Source organism: Dryobates pubescens, chromosome 2 (assembly GCF_014839835.1).
Source record: "Dryobates pubescens isolate bDryPub1 chromosome 2, bDryPub1.pri, whole genome shotgun sequence".
Taxonomy (NCBI): domain Eukaryota; kingdom Metazoa; phylum Chordata; class Aves; order Piciformes; family Picidae; genus Dryobates; species Dryobates pubescens.
Genome location: NC_071613.1, coordinates 2,123,840 through 2,147,492, shown reverse-complemented (window position 1 = coordinate 2,147,492; position 23,653 = coordinate 2,123,840). Strand labels below are relative to the sequence as shown.

The 23,653-nt window shown below is 46.9% G+C and overlaps 1 protein-coding gene across 1 annotated transcript in view; it reads right to left on the bottom strand.

The window, feature by feature from the left end:
- HHAT (hedgehog acyltransferase) overlaps window positions 1-23,653 on the bottom strand; it is a 140,415-nt gene that overhangs the window by 104,995 nt on the left and 11,767 nt on the right. The window contains exons 7-8 of the mRNA XM_054168725.1: window positions 21,081-21,252; window positions 14,366-14,516 (exon numbers count right to left, since the gene is read on the bottom strand). Of these exons, the coding sequence (XP_054024700.1) occupies window positions 14,366-14,516; window positions 21,081-21,252 (323 nt within the window). The remainder of the gene's footprint in view (window positions 1-14,365; window positions 14,517-21,080; window positions 21,253-23,653) is intronic.

Sequence of the window (23,653 nt, the reverse complement as noted above, 5' to 3'; positions counted from 1 at the left end):
TCAACTCAGTAAGAAAATTCCTGATTCAGTGAATTCTATTTTTCAAGCTTCTTTTAAGCATCAAGGTCTTAAGAGCCTGCTTAAGTCTAAATCTCTAGCTTCAACGGACTGGGTTTTGTTTGCAACTTTGATTTTCTTTTAACCATCTGCAACACAGCAAACTAGTAGTAGCACCTTTCTTATATCTCAACACAAAAATGCATCAAAGAGTAGAAAAGAAAGATCAATTTCATGTGAAAGAACAAATATGAAGACTGTCAAATGCTTTTGTATCATGTCTTTGACAAGCAATTTCTTGCTATGGTAATAAGCAGGACTTGTATGTACATGAAGCTATCCTTGTCACATTCTCTGACACTTGCTTAAGGACATACTGGAATTTTTACACTTCATGCTTGGATAAAACACTTTGAAATTCTGTCCTGTTTCTTCCTGTAATGATTCAGCAGTGCTAAGTTGCCTGTTGTTTTTCTCCATTAATAGAATAACCAAAGCTGCCACTATGTTCAGCCCATGCCAGAAGCCTCCACCTGGGGCTCCTGCTCAGTGCTGTAGAGCTATTCTGTACCAATGTAGCCAATGCTAAACCATTCACCTTACTTCACAGAGTACTTTCTAACTATGTCATCACTTTAAGGTTGAATGAAGCAAATTCTAAGCATTTTACTTGCAAAATATGTCCTTCACAGCACCACAGGTTGAAGCTAGGGCTTTCCTGTACCTATGAGGAGGGTGGGAATGCACAACAAAATCCTGACCCAGTTCTTCCCAGAAACAGAGACTGGCCATTGGAATGTGCTGCCCAGGGAGGTGGTGGAGTCACCATCACTGGAGGTGTTTAGGAAGAGACTGGATGGGGTGCTTGGTGCCATGGTTTAGTTGATCAGATGACTGGATGATAGGTTGGACTCAATGATCTCAACAGTCTCTTCCAAGATGGTTAATTCTATTCTATTCTATTCCATTCCATTCCATTCTGTTCTAAAATCATTAGCGAACCCTCATGGATTTCAACAGAAATGGAAATACTTAGACTGACTCTAGACAGCATGTATAATGCAGGATACAGGCCAGCTTTGGTATACATTTTGTTAGACACACATTCAACTCTGAGTAGAAAATATTGTCAAGTCTCAAGGCTTCATCTGCCAAGTTTCAGCTATTAGCTGGGAGCTCATGCTGGAGACCCACATAGGAAAAATAACTTAAGACAGCTGCAAGGACAAAATTCTTTTGTGGACCACATAAAAAGACTTAAACTGCTACTGACCTCCAACCCTACAAACTGGATTCCATGATCTAATACATTTTGTTGTTTCATTTCAGTTTAAACACAAAACTCCTACTGTATCAGAAAGCCTGAGGAAAGCTTTAATTAGTCTAGACTGTGACTTCCCCCTCACCCCTGCAATCTCCTGTGCAGAGAGACAAGCAGCACTTCAAACAGGCATTAGTCACTGCTAGTGCTAATGTAAGGCTAAGGTCTGCCTACTTAAGAGGCTTGCAGGACAGGACAGGACAGGACCTTCAAGATCATCGCATCCAACCTATCACCCAACACCATCTTTATCTACTAAACCATGGCACCAAGCACCCCAACCAGTCTCTTCCTAACCACCTCCAGTGATGGTGACTCCACCACCTCCCTGGGCAGCACATTCCAATGGGCAATCACTCTCTCGGTGTAGAACTTCTTCCTAACCTCCAGCCTAAACCTCCCTTAGCACAGCCTGAGACTGGAATTAGCTCTGTTTCTCACACCCCCATCACATTGGATCTTGGCAATACAGCTCAGCAGACACTTTCTTAAAAGGAGCAGATCTCATTTGTATGATGTTGATCTCTCCTCCAACCCTTCAGAAGAAATATTGCTTTAATTTTATACCTTTTCTTGATTCTTCAAAAGCCTGCAGGAGCTTATGAAGAGCAGACGAAACCTAACACCCATTAGTGGCAAACTCCCATGGGGTAAATTCTTCAGTTTTCCTTGAGACTCTTGCAATGCGGTGTGATTGCCCAATTACTATGAGATCCTTACTGCAAACAGAGCAATGAAGGTTATTAATAGCCATAACTCATTTTCTGCAGCGGTGGTGAGCAGGCAGAGTGCTGTTTGCCCCATGGGAGCAGCAGTAATAGTCTGTGTGTATGCAGAGCTCATGTCAAATACTGTGGAGAATGGGCTTCAGGGGTGCTCAGCAGTAGGTGGGCTTAGCTGGCTTGCTACAAAGCCCAGCATTACAGTAACAAAGCAGCCACTATGCAAATACATTTCCAATTATGCAATTTAGACCCCCAAAAGGATTCGAGTGCTCCTTTATTGCATGTTTTCACACTCCAAAGAGAGAAATAATACATTATTTTTTCTCTACTGAAAAGATTTAAGGAGCCTTTAAAGCTTTAATATAGCCAGCAAATTGAGCTGTGCAGTAGCTAAGAACTGTAGCATGCACTAATTTGGCTGACGTCAAAAGCAGTTAAATCTTTTGTCTCTGAGAGAATGACTAACCAGTCCAAGACTAAAGCATCTCTCACATTCAGGTGACATGTTGGCTAAAGTAATGAGTTACAGATCAATGCCCAGCTTCAAGCACTACAGCAGTCAATGAAAAATACAACAAGTGAATCAGGAACACTGTTACCTTTCAACATGGAAACGAGCCAACCCTCTACTGAAAAATGAACACTAATTCTGCAATTAAATGCCCAACTTTGGGGTGAGCAGCTTAAGGGTTCTGATATTAGCAAGCTGGAGTGACATTTAAATGATCTGCACAACTCCACAGCCTTTCTAAGGAGGCTCACTTCAGAAGACCACCCTGACTCCAGCTGTTACTTCTCCACACAGTAACTGTTCATTTCACAGAGGAGCATACTGCTCAGGAGTACCACACAGGCTGTAGGTGGCACAGACACACACACACAGCAAGACCTGCCTTACATTTAACCCTAGTCCTTATGTAGAGTAGAGTAGAGTAGAGTAGAGTAGAGTAGAGTAGAGTAGAGTAGAGTAGAGTAGAGTAGAGTAGAGTAGAATTAACCAGGTTGGAAAAGACCTTTGAGATCATCAAGTCCAACCTATCACCCAACACCATCTGATCAACTAAACCATGGCACCAAGCACCCCATCCAGGCTCTTCCTAAACACTTCCAAGGATGGTGACTCCACCACCTCCCTGGGCAGCACATTCCAATGGCCAATCTCTCTTTCTGGGAAGAACTTCCTCACCTCCAGCCTAAACCTCCCCTGGTGCAGCTTGAGACTGTGTCCTCTTGTTCTGGTGCTGGTTGCCTGGGAAAAGAGACCAACCCCCACCTGGCTACAACCTCCCTTCAGGGAGTTGTAGACAGCAAGAAGGTCTCCCCTGCGCTTCCTCTTCTCCAGGGTAAGCAACCCCAGCTCCGTCAGCCTCCCCTCACAGGGCTGTGCTCCAGACCCCTTCCCAGCCTCGTTGCCCTTCTCTGGACACCTTCCATCAAGTCAACATCTTTCCTAAACTGAGGAGCCCAGAACTGGACACAAGACTCAAGGTGTGGCCTAACCAGTGCTGAGCACAGGGCACAATGACTTCCCTGCTCCTGCTGGCCACACTGTTCCTGATGCAGGCCAGGATGCCATTGGCCTTCTTGGCCACCTGGGCACACTGCAGGCTCATGTTCAGCCTACTATCAACCAGTACCTCCAGGTACCTCTCTGCCTGGCTGCTCTCCAGCCACTCTGTCCCCAGCCTGTAGCACTGCATGGGGTTGTTGTGGCCAATGTGCAGAACCTGGCACTTAGATGTGTTCAACCTCATGCCATTGGACTCTGCCCATCTGTGCAGCCTGGCAAGGTCCCTCTGCAGAGCAGAAGGGAAAAAAAGAGCCCTTTATTTTCTGACATGGTCTCCAAAGACCACATAAAATGTTTCACAATAATGAAAACTAATATTCTTTAAGGTTTTTAAAGCACATCATCCACAAATAAATGCAGATTCAAGCTTTCCATGACAAAATGGTTCTTAGGTGTGTTATTTTAGTACTGACTTGGGATCTGATTCAGTTTACTTCTCCATACAGGACACAAACCAGATCCTTTGACTTCATAGTGTCAAAGTTTGCAAAAGACAGCTTACCAAGGCTCATGGGCACTAATGTATATGGGCTTCTGCACACATTGGCAATATTGAGTTCTTCTCCCCTTTAGCTTTTAATGCCATTTTCTCCTTATTCTTGCCCAGGTGGCCAAGAAGGCCAATGGCATCCTGGCCCGTATTAGGAATAGTGTGGCCAGCAGGAGCAGGGAGGTCATTGTGCCCCTGTACTCTGCATTGGTTAGGCCACACCTTGAGTACTGTGTCCAGTTCTGGGCCCCTCAGTTTAGGAAGGACATTGAGACACTTGAGCGTGTCCAGAGAAGGGCAACAAGGCTGGGGAGAGGCCTTGAGCACAGCCCTGTGAGGAGAGGCTGAGGGAGCTGGGATTGTTTAGCCTGGAGAAGAGAAGGATCAGAGGCGACCTCATTGCCCTCTACAACTACCTGAAGGGTGGTTGTAGACAGGAGGGGGTTGGTCTCTTCTCCCAGGCAACCAGCACCAGAACAAGGGGACACAGTCTCAAGTTGTGCCAGGGGAGGTTTAGACTCGAGGTGAGGAAAAAGTTCTTCACTGAGCGAGTCGTTCATCATTGGGATGTGCTGCCCAGGGAGGTGGTGGAGTCACCGTCTCTGGAGGTGTTCAAGGGGAGATTGGACGTGGCACTTGGTGCTATGATCTAGTTGTGAGGTCTGTTGGAACAGGTTGGACTTGATGATCCTTGGGGTCTCTTCCAACCTTAGTTACTGTGATACTGTGATACACTAGGCCATTTCAAGACTGAGCATGTTCTGGTGTAATCCAGCTATCCTCTTAAGTAATCTGGTTCACAGTTAAGTGATCACCTCTGAAAGTACAGGGTGGAGAGAAGGTGCCTCTTCAATGGAAAGGCTGCAGCATTAACATTTTAAGATTAAAATCTGTGAGAAGCCAGACGATTCAGATATTTTTGTTTCACTTGAGACTCTGTCTAAAACACACACTTTGAAAATATCAAAGGCTGAAAAATATACCAGAAGTGACTCTTCTAATCTCCAGAGACAAAGAAAAGATAGAGAAGCCTGTCCTTCCCTTTCTTGTCTCCTAGTTCCCAGCTGCTGGCTAAGTCCCATTAGAGTCATGGCATACATAGCTTTCAAAACCAGCTGTCTAGAACTGCAGGATAGATACAAAACAAATTACCTCAACATCTTGAAGCTGACTGCACAAGTAGGCTTGGCTCAGCATCCTCTCCTCAGGTACAGAGCCCCAGTTAAGATCCTTCTGCAGCTTTGGGAAGCAGCTGCTGTTGTCACTGCAACTCCTTCCACAGCAAGGTGGGCAGCAGGTCTGAGCCACAGACCTGGATAGGCCATTCCAATTTCTACAGGCTTTAGGCAATTTGCACTATATCCCTTCTTCTCACTACCATGGAACTTTGGAGTTCCTTCACACTGCCTGGTTCCCCTTCCTTTGTGCAAAGTTTTCAGTGATTGGCAGCTTAACAGACTTCTGAGGATACTTGCCATGGGATGGAGGTTATGACCTGTTGTTTATAATCCTTCCTTTTTCCCATGCAGCTATCTCCAGGTGATAGGTTGCAGGATACTCATTTGCTGTTGCTGCTACCATATAATCACAGAACTCACAGGAAGGAGAAACTTAGGATATTTTCTTCCTATCTCCAATTTTAAACCAAGAAACACCATAGCAAGAGAGCACTACGACGTTCACACAGGACACAGAAGAATCTCACGAGCTGGTCAGAGTACAAGCCCCTAGACTTTTACAGGCACTGCGAGGACACAGTCTCAAGTTGCACCAGGGGAGGTTCAGACTGGATGTTAGGATGAAATTCTACACAGAGAGAGTGATTGGCCATTGGAATGTGCTGCCCAGGGAGGTGGTGGAGTCACCATCATTGCGAGAGTTTAGGAGGAGACTTGATAGGGTCCTTGGTTGCATGGTTTAGTTGATTAGGTGGTGTCAGATGATAGGTTGGACACGATGATCTTGGAGGTCTCTTCCAACCTGGTTTATTCTATTCTATTCTGAGCCCAGAGGCATCCTCAATACACATGGCTGTAGCGCAGTTACAGCTGGACAATTATGATTCTGTTAACTGGGGTCAGAGTGGCTGGAGAGCTGCCCAACTGAGAAGGACCTGGGGGTGCTGATTGGCAGCCACCTAAACATGAGCCAGCAGTGTGCCCAGGTGGCCAAGAAGGCTGACAGCATCCTGGCCTGTATCAAGAATAGTGTGGCCAGCAGGAGCAGGGAAGTCATTGTGCCCCTGTACTCTGCACTGGTTAGGCCACACCTTGAGTCCTGTGTCCAGTTCTGGGCCTCTCAGTTTAGGAAGAACATCAAGACACTTGAAGGTGTCCAGAGAAGGGCAACAAGGCTGGGGAGAGGCCTTGAGCACAGCCCTGTGAGGAGAGGCTGAGGCAGCTGGGGTTGCTTAGCCTGGAGAAGAGGAGGCTCAGGGGAGACCTCATTGCTCTCTACAACTATCTGAAAGGTGGTTGTAGCCAGGAAGGGGTTGGTCCCTTCTCTCTAGCAACCAGCACCAGAACAAGAGGACACAGTCTCAAGCTGTGCCAGGGGAAGTTTAGGCTGGAGGTGAGGAGAAAGTTCTTCACTGAGAGAGTCATTTGCTATTGGAATGGGCTGCCCAGGGAGGTGGTGGAGTCCCCATCCCTGGAGGTGTTCAAGAGGGGATTGGATGTGGCACTTGGTGCCATGGTCTAGTCATGAGGTCTGTGGAGACAGGTTGGACTTGATGATCTTTGAAGTCTCTTCCAACCTTGGTGATACTGTGAACTTGTGCCAGACATTGGCTATGTGGGAATTTAAGGAGGCAAGATTCCCAAACCAAGCATTGATGCAAACACCATCTCTGATGTTATTTAAGTCCCCTTAATGATATCTTATGACATAAAGCCTTTCAGCAACTCACTCATCTTCATACATTTAATAAGTACCCAAAGGATTTATTCCAATACAAAAATTAGAAGCCCAAAGATTGGAAGCACATGATAAACTGCACTGAGACTAGAAGAACACAGGTGAAAATGGACTTTAATTACTCCTTTCCCCCCTATAGGCCAGTAAATCCATTTTCCTTGTTTAAAAATCCATTTCAGTCCTCACCACAAACTAAGAATAGGAAATCAGATGTAAATGCTATCAAGTGTTTAAGCCAGGAACAAGAGATGGTAAGTTTTCACTTGCTATTCATTATTGCATGTGGTCACAGTGATCTCTTGTGCTTGCACTCACACATAGCATCAGTATTTGACTTGTCTCTTCCCAGAAAAGATTCTTAAAGAAAGGGAAAATATCCTGTACAGTCCTCCCTGAGAGGAAACTGTTTCCAGAGGAGGAGGGGGGAAGGTTTCCAGAACATCAGCAAAAACACCAAAAAAAAAAATTATTAGGACAAGGAAGACACAGATGGAGAGGGGATTATATTTTCATTTGCAGATTCATTTTCTGTGGCACAGTTATAGCCAAGAACATCACTGGCCTACAGCAAAATTCTAGTCCATAATTTGGAGCAATCCACTGAGAACTTGCACAGAGACAATGTTCATCATCTAAGGCAAGCACCGTTTCTGCAGTAAGGAGGCAGATACATCAGATGGAATTGCAGATGATTTCTTTCAAATCAGAACCCAGCTACCATCTCTTGATGTCACCAAACTATCTGTGAGATGCATTTAACATACAAAAGCATGTATTTGCTACAGAATGCAGAGTTAACCAGGCTGGAAAAGACACTTGAGATCACTGAGTCCAACCTATCGTCCAACACCATCTAAGCAACTAAACCATGGCACCAAGTGTCTCATCAAGACTCTTCCTAAACACCTCCAGGGATGGTGACTCCACCACCTCCCTGGGCAGCACATTCCAATGGCCAATCTCTTTCTGGGAAGAATTTCTTCCTAACATCCAGCCTAAACCTCCCCTGGCACAGCTTACGACTGTGTCCTCTTGTTCTGGTGCTGGTTGCCTGGGAGAAGAGACCAACTCCCTCCTGGCTACAACCTCCAGGGAGTTGTAGACAGCAACAAGGTCTCCCCTGAACCTCCTCTTCTCCAGGCTAAGCAACCCCAGCTCCCTCAGCCTCTCCTCACAGGGCTGTGCTCCAAACCCCTCCCCGGCTTTGTTGCCCTTCTCTGGACACCTTCCAGCAACTCAACATCTTTCCTAAACTGAGGGGCCCAGAACTGGACACAGGACTCGAGGTGTGGCCTAACCAGTGCTGAATACAGGGATAGAATGATTTCCCTGCTCCTGCTGGCCACACTATTCCTAATACAGGCCAGGATGCCATTGGCCTTCTTGGCCACCCGGGCACACTGCTGGCTCATGTTGCTTTTAACCTCAGTAACAATGAAACCAAGTTTTAATTCTTCATGACTTAAGATAGAGCAGATAGTAAAAACTCATTTGGTGTGTCACTGAACTGCTGCCCTATCTGAAAATCAGGAGCTGCAAAACTCCTTTTCACAGCTCTAATTAAGCTTCTGAATAGCAATACATTTATCATGCATTTATCGGCTGTGCAGCTGCATCTTTAGCCAGATAATGATATCCTGGTAGCACATTCAAATCTGTATTTGTCTTGAGACAGTAAACAAGATTGCTATTTTTTTTTTGACTCAAGAGATTGTTTTGATTAAATACAAATAAATGCAAATTAGGCAGAATCTGCTATGAGGTTGATAACTCCTTTTTAATTAAAGCCTTTTGTTTTCAACTTTGCCTGGACAGAGCCTGGTTTATTGGTTAGTACCACAAAGAGGGAGGCAGGCTACCTGATTTTTTTCTCTACCACCTTCTTTGCTTTTCAGCTCTAGAGACATTTTAGGCAGACTGTGGTATGCCTCTTATCTTCCTGAAGGAAAGCTTCTCCACCTGCTGTATCACATGGTAAATTATGTCTGCATGTACTGATTATAAATGTCAGTGGGCTGGATGCATCAGATCACAAGCTTTGCTGTTATGCTCAAAGGACACCAGGTGGTAGTGGAAGACTTCTTAGTAGCATATTTGCATTCCTTACATTGTGACACTTAAGCTGTCTTTCTCTTCAGGCTACCTTCTCTCCTTCAAAATCTGTACTGCTAACAAATTGGATACATAAAACTACTCTTCTGAAAGCCTAACTAGCATAGTACTCTATTCTGAGAGTACCCTAAAGTGGATGCCAGCAAGGATTAAAGTAAGTCAAGCATACACAAGCACATTTTTCTGAGCCACGTCCCCAGTGCCAGCCAGCAGATAACTGAGGTGTGCTCAATGTTGTTTGGCTTATTCTACTCCACTTCATTTCCCAGCCTGGCCCTACAAGCCTTTTGTAAGCTTTACCAGGCTGCAGGTTTATGAAACCAGAGCCTGGTACAGATCTCCTCACCAGCATAAAACCAGACCCTGTGCTATTGAAATTTAAATATGGTCTACTGACCTGGTCTGAGTCACAACAGAACAGAACAGAATAGACTGGACCATGTTGGAAGAGACCTTCAAGATCATTGTGTCCAACCCATCAACCAGTCCAACCCACCTAATCAAGCACCCCATCAAGTCTACTCCTGAACACCTCCAATGACGGCGACTCCACCACCTCCCCGGGCAGCCCATTCCAGTGGGCAATCTGTGTAGAACTTCTTCCTAACATCCAGCCTAAACCTCCCCTGGCACAGCCTGAGACTGTGTCCTCTTGTTCTGGTGCTGGCTGCCTGGGAGAAGAGACCAACCTCTGCCTGTCTACAAACTCCCTTCAGGTAGTTGTAGACAGCAATAAGGTCACCCCTGAGCCTCCTCTTCTCCAGGCTAAGCAGCCCCAGCTCCCTCAGTCTTTCCTCACAGGGCTTGCGTTTCAAACCCCTCCCCAGCTTCATTGCCCTTCTCTGGACACGCTCCAGCAAGTCAACCTCCTTCCTAAACTGAGGGGCCCAGAACTGGACACAGGACTCAAGGTGTGGCCTAACCAGTGCAGTGTACAGGGGCACAATGACCTCCCTGCTCCTGCTGGCCACACTGTTCCTGATGCAGGCCAGGATGCCATTGGCCCTCTTGGCTGCCTGGGCACACTGCAGGCTCATGTTCAGCCTACCATCAACCAGCACCCCCAGGTTCCTCTCTGCCTGGCTGCTCTCCAGGCACTCTGACCCCAGCCTGTAGCACTGCATGGGGTTGTTGTGGCCAATGTGCAGAACAGAACTGGTTCTGAGATTTGACTTTTCAGCTCAGTCCCTTCTAAGTAACTGCACTTTGTGCAGTTAACAGTAGATATTTTCACAGACTGTGTGCTTCTAGCAGTGATATTTACAGTTAATACCAAGCACTGATATGCAGAAAGGCTCTTGCTTGTACTTGCTCCTGTGTAGACCAAGATAGCACCTAAACCTTGTGTGCTACATTGAGGGTGCAGAAAGTAAAAGGCTCCATCTACAAGGAGGACAGGTGACCCTAAAACAACCACCGAAGTGTGCCATACAGCATACTTGGTACAAATCTGAGGATCAGTGTCTTCTTCAATGAGCAGCATCTGAGGAAGAATCTGTCCACTGTGCCTTTGATCCCAATCTATGTGCTACAGAATCCAGTTCAAGAGTCTGGTTCCAGAAACCAGTTTCTATCTGCTGCCGAGTCCAGCACAAGACTTTCCTGGTGCCTGATCACAGTCATCAGTGATGACTGTGATTACAGTGATGCAATGGTTAGGCCACACCTTGAGTCCTGTGTCCAGTTCTGGGTTCCTCAGTTTAGGAAAGACGTTGAGTTGATGGAAGGTGTCCAGAGAAGGGCAACAAAGCTGGGGAGGGGTTTGGAGCACAGCCCTGTGAGGAGAGGCTGAGGGAGCTGGGGTTGCTTAGCCTGAAGAAGAGGAGGCTCAGGGGAGACCTTCTTGCTGACTACAACTTCCTGAAGGGAGGTTGTAGCCAGGTGGGGGTTGGTCTCTTCTCCCAGACAACCAGTACCAGAACAAGAGGACACAGTCTCAAGCTGCACCAGGGGAGGTTTAGGCTGGATGTTAGGAAGAAATTCTTCATAGAGAGAGTGATTGCTCATTGGAATGTGCTGCCCAGGGAGGTGGTGGAGTCACCATCCCTGGAGGTGTTCAGGAGGGGATTGGACGTGGCACTTGAATCCATGGTTTAGTTAGTCATGAGGGGTTGGTTAATAGGTTGGACTTGATGATCTCTGAGGTCTTTTCCAACATTATTGATTTTATGATTCTAGAAATACTTAGGCAAATGGTAAACATCAGCAGTTGAATTTTTTTTCCTTCTCTAAAAAAAACCCAAACAAAACCAAATACAAACTAAAATAAACTTCCTGCTTAGATACAAGTTCCTTCCTCCCCACCCCAAACATCCAGTGTTTCCTTCCACTATGCTACACCACACATTTTTGCCTACTCAGAGTGCACCTTCATGATCTGTTATAACTACCTGACACAGAAGTGTCACTGAAGTTTTGCGCTGGGGTTTGGTTTCATTTGGCAGCTCCACAGCAGCACACAGATTGCACAGAGTAATAACTAGGAGATAGGAAAAAAAACAACTATAAAATGCTGCTGGTTGTACCAAGGGTCAGCAGGCCACAAAATGCTGATAAAAACCACAGATGTCTACATTATCTCTGAGTCCAGTTCAGCTCTGAAACATAATTTCAACCAAAGCTTCCGTTAGTAGCCCAAATAATGTTTAACAGTTTATTCAGTTTAAGAAGGACATTGAGACTCTTGAAGGTGTCCAGAGAAGGGCAATGAGGCTGGGGAGAGGCCTCAAGCACAGCCCTGTGAGGAGAGGCTGAGGGAGCTGGGGTTGCTTAGCCTGGAGAAGAGGAGGCTCAGGGGAGACCTCATTGCTCTCTACAACTACCTGAAGGGAGGCTGTAGCCAGGAGGGGGTTGGTCTCTTCTCCCAGGCAACCAGCACCAGAACAAGAGGACACAGTCTCAAGCTGTGCCAGGGGAGGTTTAGGCTGGAGGTGAGGAGAAAGTTCTTCACTGAGAGAGTTGTTAGCCATTAGAATGTGCTGCCCAGGGAGGTGGTGGAGTCACCATCAATAGAGGTGTTCAAGGGGGGATTGGATGTGGCACTTGGTGCCATGGTTTAGTAGTCATGAGGTGCTGGGTGACAGGTTGGATTTGATAGTCTCTGAGGTCTCTTCCAACCTTGGTGATTCTGTGATTTGGGTTTTGCCCCCTATTCCTACTGCATTTCTTTGAATCCTACCCATCTACAGCTGCAACTATTACAAACCATAAAGCTTCCTGTTACAATTTGCTTCAAGCTGAAATGAACATTAAAATCTCATCCAATAAAGCTCTGGGTTCATGACTAAAATGAAAAACCTTTGCTCACGTTGCAAACCAGTTGGAGACCAGGCAGGGTAAGCACCATTGTGCTAGGCTCTGCACTAAAAAGCTGACAAGTCTAAATCATCTTAGGCTATTGTTTCCAGAAGTCTGGGGTACAGCATTCCACAGACCAGAGGTGGAGAGCAAAACAAGGGAGGGGAAAAGTCAGGTGAATCCATCATGAACACACAGGGGCTAAACAGCCAGCTGAATCCACCTGGGAAGCAATTTTCAGGGCAAATACTTCGGTGAAGACTGATTTAAAGCAACCATAAGACTGAAAATCAATACCTTTTTTGGGGGTGAAATATCATGCTGAAACACTTCAAGAGCAAAAGGGATCTGGAAATTCATTCTACATTATGAAAAACTACCATTTTTTATAGTGTTCTTTAATGTGTTTAAGCCTTTCCCTACTGCACAACTATATATGGGAGTGTTTTAAGTACAACTTTCCTCATAGGGTAATTAATCAAACATTTATTTTCCTTCTCTGTAGGAATATGTAACTAAAATATGGGTTTAGACCAAGACTGGAAAATGAACCATTTAATAGATATCTAGAAAATAAATGATGCTACATTAGCAAAGCTAAATGGCTTGAGTCCAATTCAAATTATTTAGAGGATGAAAATCATAGAATCAACAAGGTTGGAAAAGACCTCAAAAATCACCAAGTCCAACCTGTCACCACAGACCTCATGACTAGACCATGGCACCAAGTGCCACATCCAATCCCCTCTTGAACACCTCCAGGGATGGTGACTCCACCACCTCCCTGGGCAGCACATCCCAATGGTGAATGACTCTCAGTGAAGAACTTTCTCCTCACCTCCAGCCTAAACCTCCCCTGGCACAGCTTGAGACTGTGTCCTCTTGTTCTGGTGCTGGTTGCCTGGGAGAAGAGACCAACCCCCTCCTGACTACAACCTCCATTCAGGTAGTTGTAGAGAGCAATGAGGTCTCCCCTGAGCCTCCTCTTCTCCAGGCTAAGCAACCCCAGCTCCCTCAGCCTCTCCTCACAGGGCTGTGCTCCAGACCCCTCCCCAGCTTTGTTGTCCTTCTCTGGACACGTTCAAGAGTCTCAATGTCCTTCTTAAATTGAGGAGCCCAGAACTGGACACAGGACTCAAGGTGTGGCCTAACCAGTGCTGAGCACAGGGCAGAATGACTTCCCTGCTCCTGCTGGCCACACTGTTCCTGGTGCAGGCCAGGATGCCATTGGCCTTCTTGGCCACCTGGGCACACTGCTGGTTCATACTCAGCTGCTGTCAACCAGCACCCCCAGGTCCCTTTCTGCCTGGCTGCTCTCCAGCCCCTCTGACCCCAGCCTGTAGCACTGCATGGGGTTGTTGTGGCCAAAGTGCAGCACCCAGCACTTGGACTGTTAAATGTCATCATGTTGGACTCTGCCCATCTGTCCAGCCTGTCCAGGTCCCTCTGCAGAGCAATCCCACCCTCTAACAGATCAACTCCCACCCCCAGCTTGGTGTCATCTGCAAACTTACTGATGACTGACTCAATGCCCTCATCCAGATCATCAGTAAAGATATTGAATAGGCTGGGGCCCAGCACTGATTCCTGGGGGACACCACTGGTGCCTGGCTGCCAGCTGGCTGTGGCACCATTCACCACCACTCTCTGAGCTCAGCCCTCCAGCCAGTTCCTAACCCAGCACAGTGTTGCTGTCCAAGCCAGGGGCTGACAGCTTGGCCAGGAATCCTGGCAGAGATGCTTGCCCCTATGCTCTGCAGCATGAAAAAGTAAACTATCAAATAGACATGCTTACAGAAAGTGCTAAAGATGTGTTTTGTCAAAGAAAAAAGCATGAGAACATGAAAGCAAACTTGTGTGTGACCACAAATACACACAGGCATGACTTTATCCATTGATTACCATGTATCAGTGCTTGAAAAGTAATAATGACTAACCTCCACATTTTAGTGAAACTGTGCATCAGACTCACACAGCAGGGCAGAGCTGGAGGTTTGAGTCCATCCATCTGAAGGATGAGAGCAGGAACACCATACAGAACCAGGTATTTCACATAGAAAAACAGCACTTGAGCTAAAGCCAGGCCACCTGAAAACAGTTGATAAAAGAAATATAAACAAACCCAAACCTTAAGTTCTGAAACTTATAAAAGTACTTATAAAAGCCATTAATACTGAATAGTTCCAAAGAGCCATCATTCAAACATCTTAAGCACCATCATCTGGTAAGGCAACAGTCACAGGACAAGAGCATATGCAATTTTAACTTTAGGCATGTGCTCAAACAGAAGAGTATCACTGTTCCAATATGCAAGCATCTGCAGCTGCACTTTCAATAATCTTTGGACTGTGAATTCTGACTGCTATAAAAACAAACTTAAAAAAGAATAGAATAGACCAGACCAGACCAGATTGGAAAATACCTTTGAGATCATCAAGTCCAACCTATCACCCAACACCATCTAATCAACTAAACCATGGCACCAAGTGCCTCATCCAGGCTCTTCCTAAACACCTCCAATGATGCTGACTCCACCACCTCCCTGGGCAGCACATTCCAATGGCCAATCTCTCTTCCTGGGAAGAACTTCTTCCTAACATCCAGCCTAAACCTCCCCTGGTGCAGCTTGAGACTGTGTCCTCTTGCTCTGTTGGTGATTGCCTAGGAGATTTATCTTGAGCTAAAAATGAGAACACACTGAACATTTACCATGCAGGGACAAGAATTCCTTTTCACTTGTACTTCCCAAAACACCCCATGCTAGATCCCTCCTGCTGCAGCTGAGGTATAGAAGACTGAAACTCCACTTAGCATAATACATAAGGCATATTTCACTTTAAATCCACAGGACAAAGGCCTCCTTTAGAAACCCTACTTCCAAAGATGACATTGTGGCAGCATGTTTGTTCACAACACAAAAAATCTTGCACTGGTATGGAATTAAAATCATGCTGGCAACTCTCAGTGTTACTACTCATGCAAGTAACAATCTTAGAATGCATTATAAGTAAAGCAAGATGATTAATATTCTAAATGTCTTCTGCTGAATAAAATGTTATTTGACCAATAATTATAAGAAAAAAATAAAGGCAATAAAAAGACAAGGTCAACACCTTCACAGGAACTGGTGAGAGCTCACTCCAAATCCAAGTGCTGGGTGCTGCACTTTGGCCACAACAACCCCATGCAGAACTACAGGCTGGGGTCAGAATGGCTGAGAGCTGAAAAACAGAGAGGGACCTGGGGGTGCTGATTGACACTTGCCTAAACATGAGCCAGCAGTGTGCCCAGGGGGCCAAGAAGGCCAATGGCATTCTGGCCTGCATCAGGAATAGTGTGGCCAGCAGGAGCAGGGAAGTCATTGTGCCCCTGCACTCTGCATTAGAGACCATAGTTAGCATTTTTCTGTCAGCAAAACTCACAATCAAGCATTGTAACTTAGCAGGCAATGGCATCCTGGCCTGCATCAGTAGTAGTGTGGCCAGCAGGGCAGGGAAGTCATTGTGCCCCTGCACTCTGCATGGTTAGGCCACACCTTGAGTCCTGTGTCCAGTTCTGGACCCCTCAATTTAAGAAGGACATTGAGACTCTTGAACATGTCCAGAGAAAGGCAACAAGGCTGGGGAGGGGTCTGGAGCATAGCCCTGTGAGGAGAGGCTGAGGGAGCTGGGGTTGCTTAGCCTGGAGAAGAGGAGGCTCAGGGGAGACCTCATTTCTGTCTACAACTACCTGAATGGAGGTTGTAGCCAGGTGGGGGTTGGTCTCTTTTTCCAGGCAACCAGCTCCAGAACAAGAGGACAGAGTCTCAAGCTGTGCCAGGGGAGGTTTAGGCTGGAGGTGAGGAGAAAGTTCATCCCAGAGAGAGTGATTGGCCATTGGAATGTGCTGCCCAGGGAGGTGGTGGAGTCACCAACCCTGGAGGTGTTCAAGAGGGGATTGGATGTGGCACTTGCAGCCATGGTCTAGTAGTCATGAGGTCTTGGGTGAAAGGTTGGACTTGATGATCTTTGAGGTCTTTTCCAATCTTATTGATTCTATGATTCTGTGACTCTATGATTTTGAGGACAACAGCACAAGATTACCCTTTGTACAGCTATATTGACCTTGTAGCATTAATGATTGTAGATGCCTGTTTCTGTCAAGTACCAGGGCAAATTCAGCTAGAGAGAACACCTATCAGAGAGAAGCAGTTGTATTTCAAGAGGGTTACTGACATAAGGCACCAGTCTAATAAAAAAACATACATACAGAACAGCTCAACGTTTGGGGCCATATCTTCAAGTTCAGAATTGCAGGCTTCAGGTTTATTTACTCTTTCCCTTACTTTTTATATGCATCTTCTCCTTTAGGAAGCAAAGTGTCTCCTGCACTGGAGCAGATAGGCCACAGATGTATCTCTGCAATAATGCCAGCAATCACAAGATACATCAGGTGCTGCCAGCTCCATTAATCAATCAAGAAGAGCATGATTATTGGCAAGCTTCAAATGTTGGACTACACTATTTTCTTCACAGCAGGACACTCCTCCCTAACAAGGGCTCCATGACTGGAGCTACTATAAAGTCCTTAGTTTGGTATTGATCATAGCAGGAGGTTACACCTCATGCTGCGGGAGGCTTTCTACTGCAGTTCCAAGTCAATTTGGCACAAGTTGCCAGATAAGCATTGCTCTACTGCCATTATCAGCAGTCCTGCATACACCATGCTGTGCTGCCCTGTGGTCAGGACTAACCACCCACTCCTACCTGCTACACTGACCTGAACGAACACAAAACAACCCCATGCAGAGCTACAGGCTGGGGTCAGAGTGGCTGGAGAGCAGTCAGGTGGAAAGGGACCTGGGGGTGCTGGTTGATGGTAGGCTGAACATGAGCCTGCAGCGTGCCCAGGCAGCCAAGAGGGCCAATGGCATCCTGGCCTGCATCAGGAAGAGTGTGGCCAGCAGGAGCAGGGAGGTCATTCTGCCCCTGTACACTGCAATGGTTAGGCCACACCTTGAGTCCTGTGTCCAGTTCTGGGCCCCTCAGTTTAGGAAGGAGGTTGACTTGCTGGAGCGAGTCCAGAGAAGGGCAACGAAGTTGGTGAGGGGCTTGGAGCACAGCCCTATGAGGAGAGATTGAGGGAGCTGGGGTTGCTTAGCCTGGAGAGGAGGAGACTCAGGGGTGACCTTATTGCTCTCTACAACTACCTGAAGGGGGGTTGTAGTGAGGCAGAGGTTGGTCTCTTCTCCCAGGCAAGCAGCACCAGAACAAGAGGACACAGTCTCAGGCTGTGTCAGGGGAGGTTTAGGCTGGAGGTTAGGAGGAAGTTTTACACAGAGAGAGTGATTGCCCATTGGAATGGGCTGCCTGAGGAGGTGGTGGGGTCGCTGTCGCTGGGGGTGTTCAGGGTGAGGCTTGACAGGATGCTTGGTTGCATGGTTTAGTTGATTGGGTGGTGTTGGATGATAGGTTGGACATGATGATCTCGAAGGTCTCTTCCAACCTGGTTTATTCTATTCTGTTCTAAAAGGGACAACTCAATTGTGTAATGCCTGGCTCTATCCTTTGAAAAAGGCATCATGAAAGAAATGTGAAGCTTCCTAATTCCATTCCTTGTAACAGAAAACAATGGAATTAATAATCAGGCTCATATTTCTCTGCGGCGTGGCTCACTGCTGGTTGGCAGCGCTTTGAAAGAGGTAGTGCCTCACAAAACCAAACAGAATGATGAAAGAAAAAACAGTACTATAAGGAGCTGTGCAGCCTGGCTTCCTATCCCTGCCTTCCTGTAGCACACAGGAAGCAAGAAAAGTCCAAAAATGTATGGAGGGATAGCAGGAAACTACATACCACAATGTGCACCCTGGAGGCTAAGGGCTTCATTTCAGGCAAAGGTTAATGGACATGAAGACCCAAAGTGAAGGTTCTTAAAGAAGACTAAACAGAGCTGCTCATAGACTCGTGGTCAAGGAATAGACAAGTCTTCCAGATTGAGGAAAACCAGGAGCTTTCTCAAGGACATAAATGCCTTGGATACTCCCAAAATATGTACAGTAGACATTATGGTCATTAGGAAGTACTTACAGGATAGAACTCTCTAATCAACTCAAGATATCACATTGTGGTGGGTTTTGATTGAGGTAAAGTTAGTTTTCACAGGAGCAGAGTAGAGTGTAGAGTAAATAGAAACAAATTAGGTGGAAACCTAAAACTACCACATCAATGCACAGAAGAAAGCTTCTCAGATAAAACACACAAAAGCATTTGTTCTACAATAGAATAGAACTAACCAGGCTGGAAAAGACCTTGGAGATCATCAAGTCCAACCTATCACCCAGCATCACTTAATCAACTAAACCATGGCACCAAGTGCCTCATCCAGGCTCTTCTTAAAACACCTCCAGTGATGGTGACTCCACCACCTCCCTGGGCAGCACATTCCAATGGCCAATCTCTCCTTCTGGGAAGAATTCCTCCCCTGGCACAGCTGAGACTGTGTCCTCTTGTTCTGTATAGGGCTATGTTTTGGATTGAGATTGAAACAGTGTTAACCCAGGCATGCTATTTTAGTTATCAAGGAGCAGTGCTTACAGAGAGCTTACTCAAGGTCTTTTTTGGCTCCTCACACCAGCCACTGGTGAGTAAGCTGGAGATGAACAAGGTCTTGGGAGGAGACACAGCTGGGACAGCTGAATTCAAAGGACCAAGGGGATATTCCATACCATATGACATCATGCTCAGCATATAAAGGTGGAGGAAGGACAAGAAAGCGGCAGAGAACAATCTCTCATTCCAAAGGCCAATATCTCTTTCTATGAAGAACTTCTTCCTAACATCCAGCCTAAACCTCCCCTGGTACAGCTTGAGACTGTGTCCTCTTGTTCTGGTGCTGGTTGCCTGGGAGAAGAGACCAACTCCCTCCTGGCTACAACCTCCCTTCAGGGAGTTGTAGACAGCAAGAAGGTCTCCCCTGAGCCTCTTCTTCTCCAGGCTAAGCAACCCCAGCTGCCTCAGTCTCTCCTCACAGGGCTGTGCTCCAGACCCCTCCCCAGCTTTGTTGCCCTTCTCTGGACACCTTCCAGCAAGTCAACATCTTTCCTAAACTGAGGGGCCCAGAACTGGACACAGGACTCAAGGTGTGGCCTAACCAGTGCAGTGTACAGGGGCAGAATGACCTCCCTGCTCCTGCTGGCCACACTGTTCCTGATGCAGCCCAGGATGCCATTGGCGTTCTTGGCCACCTGGGCACACTGCAGGCTCATGTTCAGCCTACTATCAACCAGTCCCCCCCCAGGTCCCTTTCTGCCTCGCTGCTCTCCAGACACTCTGACCCCAGCCCATAGCACTGCATGGGGTTTGCCCAATTCCTTCCACACAAGAGAAAACACTACTAACACATTCTCCCAGGTATTATTTTTGTATTTCACACCTGTGTGTAGTCAGTCATGTTAATTCAGGTAACTTCAGCATTTCTGCTTTACATGGCCATCAGTGACACTGTTGTACAGCAGCACTTTTAAATGAGCATTGCAACTCAGGCTTCTGTTTGGTTGGGGTTTTTATTTCTTCATGGTTTCACCTCACAAGGCTACCACATGAAGTGATGTGGAACACTGGAGCTTCATACTTCAGAGGTGTACACCAACCATCATTATTGCCCTTAAGATGCTGAAAGCAAAATCTCACAGTACTGTCTTTACCAGCATTGCTAGCATTGCTGCCCCTGATATAATTTGGTTTAGTAACACAGAATGCAAAATAAGGGGAGTTTGAGTGTTTGGCAGTAAGATCAGTTAGAGGGCAGAAGGGCTCTGCAGAGGGACCTTCACCAACTGGACAGATGGGCAGAGTCCAACAGGATGGCATTCAACAAATCCAAGTGCCAGGTGCTGCACTTTGGCCACAACAACCCCATGCAGAGCTACAGGCTGGGGTCAGAGTGGCTGGAGAGCTCCCAAACAGAGAGGGACCTGGGGGTGATGATTGACAGCTGCCTAAACATGAGCCAGCAGTGTGCCCAGGTGGCCAAGAAGGCCAACGGCATCCTGGCCTGCATTAGGAATAATGTGGCCAGCAGGAGCAGGGAGGTCATTGTTCCCCTGTACTCTGCATTGGTTAGGCCACACCTTGTCCAGTTCTGGGCCCCTCAGTTTAGGAAGGACATTGAGACGCTTGAAGGTGTCCAGAGAAGGGCAACAAGGCTGGGGAGAGGCCTTGAACACAGCCCTGTGAGGAGAGGCTGAGGGAGCTGGGGTTGTTTAGCCTGGAGAAGAGGAGGCTCAGGGGAGACCTTCTTGCTCTCTACAACTACCTGAAGGGAGGTTGTAGACAGGTTGGGGTTGGTCTCTTCTCCCAGACAACCAGCACCAGAACAAGAGGACACAGTCTCAAGCTGTGCCAGGGGAGGTTTACGCTCAGGGTGAGGAGAAAGTTCTTCCCAGAAAAAGTAATTGGCCATTGGAATGTGCTGCCCAGGGAGGTGGAGTCACTGTCCCTGGAGGTGTTCAAAAAAGGATTGGATGTGGCACTTGGAGCCATGGTTCAGTTAGTCATGAGGTGTTGGGTGACAGGTTGGACTTGATGATCTCTGAGGTATTTTCCAACCTTATTGATTCTATGATTCTTGAAGCTGGGGGAGAAGGAAGACTTCTGCTGTTGTTTCTGTACTCACCCAAGGCCCAGTATGATGCAGCTTCCAGGGGTGGAGCACTGCCATAGAGAGCATGGATGTACATGAAGTGAATCATCAGCTCAGCCAGGCACCACCAAAAGAAAATGCGAATTATGCCCACAATTAAGATGCTGATATTGGTCTTCAAACTGAAGGCTTCTTGTCTCCTCATCTAATGAAGAAATCCAAAGAGGTTATGTAGCACATCACTGACTGTTTTACTCACATATTAATCCTGAGACCTTTCTTTAAGCTTCCTTTGCAATTCACTACTGTTATTAAGGGGACCATTTGAGGACACCATTTGGAAACCCCTGATTCACTGGAGGGAAGACTGGTCTCTCCATTCTCAGTAAGTGTAGAAATCAACAAGAGGCCAAACATGAACAGACACAACCACAGCAGAGAAGTGCAAGTGCTGCAAACCTACTCACAATCCAGACATAAGACTTTGCAAAATTCCTGTAACTTCATCAACCTCTAAAGACAATCCAAAAAGTTGAAACTACAGCTATGAAGGAGCTGTTCCAAGCAGGAGCCCGACCAAATACAGACAATGGCAGGGTTGGAGTGAGGTCTGCTGCTGATACTCAATATCATGCTGCCATCATGCCAGATTCAAAGTGCTGGCTGGAACAAAGTATCATGGAGATTCAAGTTCAGATTGTAACATGAGAGGCTTCCTGTTCTGCTTGTTGGGTCTGGGGCACTGGTCTTTTCTGCTGGGCTGTGGGGAACTGTTTTATTGCTGGCTTCTGCATTTTGCTGCACATTTCCTGCCAATAGGCTAAGGTAACTGTGCATTATTTCAGGAAATTCCTTAGCTCAGGGCAGAGTTTTTTGTGTTACTGTCCCTCCCATCTGTATGGGAAGAGTGGGGTTCATGACAGCAGGCTATTGAGACACTTGAAGGTGTCCAGAGAAGGGCAGTGAGGCTGGGGAGGGGTCTGGAGCACAGCCCTGTGAGGAGAGGCTGAGGGAGCTGGGGTTGCTTAGCCTGGAGAAGAGGAGGCTCAGGGGAGACCTTCTTGCTGTCTACAACTCCCTGAAGGGAGGTTGTAGCCAGGTGGGGGTTGGTCGTCTCTTCCAGGCAACCAGCACCAGAACAAGAGGACATAGTCTCAAGCTGTGCCAGGGAAAGTTCAGGCTGGAGGTGAGGAGAAAGTTCTTCACTGAGAGTCATTCGCCATTGGGATGTGCTGCCCAGGGAGGTGGTGGAGTCACCGTCCCTGGAGGTGTTCAAGAGGGGATTGGATGTGGCACTTGCTGCCATGGACTAGTAGTCATGAGGTCTTGGGTGAAAGGTTGGACTTGATGATCTTTGAGGTCTTTTCCAATCTTATTGATTCTATGATAAACCAGAACTTAAACAATGACTGCTTCCTGTTAAAATACTGACAACTTCTACCAGCTGCATGGGATTGATTACTTGAGGACAGTTCCTGATTTTCCACCCACAGCATCACCATGGTCAGAAAGACCTACATGATACACTTAACTACCTTTTTCTCAGTGTAAGTTAGCTATCAGATAAGACAAAGTTTGCAGCTGACAGGCTTCAAGCTGCCCCAAACTCTTAACTCTACAGCAAACACATTGGTCTAGCATTATCTTATTTTACCTTCTGTCTGCAGTAAAAAGACTATAATCAGCAAAAAGACTATGATCAAGTAACAAACATAGGATTACCTCAAAATTGTCATGTTTTGTGTATCTATCATTGTATGTGTGCATAATGTTTCCTTCTCCAGTCTAACCAGCCACCAAAGTTGCATGTACAAGATAAGCAACCACAGTGTCAGTAAGGTTGGAAGAGACCTCAAAGATCATCCAGTCCAACCTGTCACCACAAACCTCATGACTATACAATGGCACCAAGTGCCACATCCAATCCCCTCTTGAACACCTCCAGGGATGGGGACTCCACCACCTCCCTGGGCAGCACATTCCAATGGCGAATAGCTCTCTCAGTGAAGAACTTTCCCCTCGCCTCTAGCCTAAACTTCCCCTGGTGCAGCTTGAGACTGTGTCCTCTTGTTCTGGTGCTGGTTGCCTGGGAGAAGAGACCAACCCCTTCCTGGCTACAACCACCTTTCAGGTAGTTGTAGATGGCAATGAGGTCACCCCTGAGCCTCCTCTTCTCCAGGCTAAGCAACCCCAGCTCCCTCAGCCTCTCCTCACAGGGCTGTGCTCAAGGCCTCTCCCCAGCCTTGTTGCCCTTCTCTGGACACCTTCAAGTGTCTCGATGTCCTTCCTAAATTGAGAGGCCCAGAACTGTACACAGTACTCAAGGTGTGGCCTAACCAATGCAGAGTACAGGGGCACAATGACTTCCCTGCTCCTGCTGGCCACACTATTCTTGATCCAGGCCAGGATGCCATTGGCCTTCTTGGCCACTGCTGGCACACTGCTGGCTCATGTTCAGCTGCCGTCAATCAGCACCCCCAGGTCCCTCTCTGTTTGGGAGCTCTCCAGCCACTCTGACCCCAGCCTGTAGCTCTGCATGGGGTTGTTGTGGTCAAAGTGCAGCACCTGGCACTTGGACTTGTTGAATGCCATCCTGTTGGCCTCTG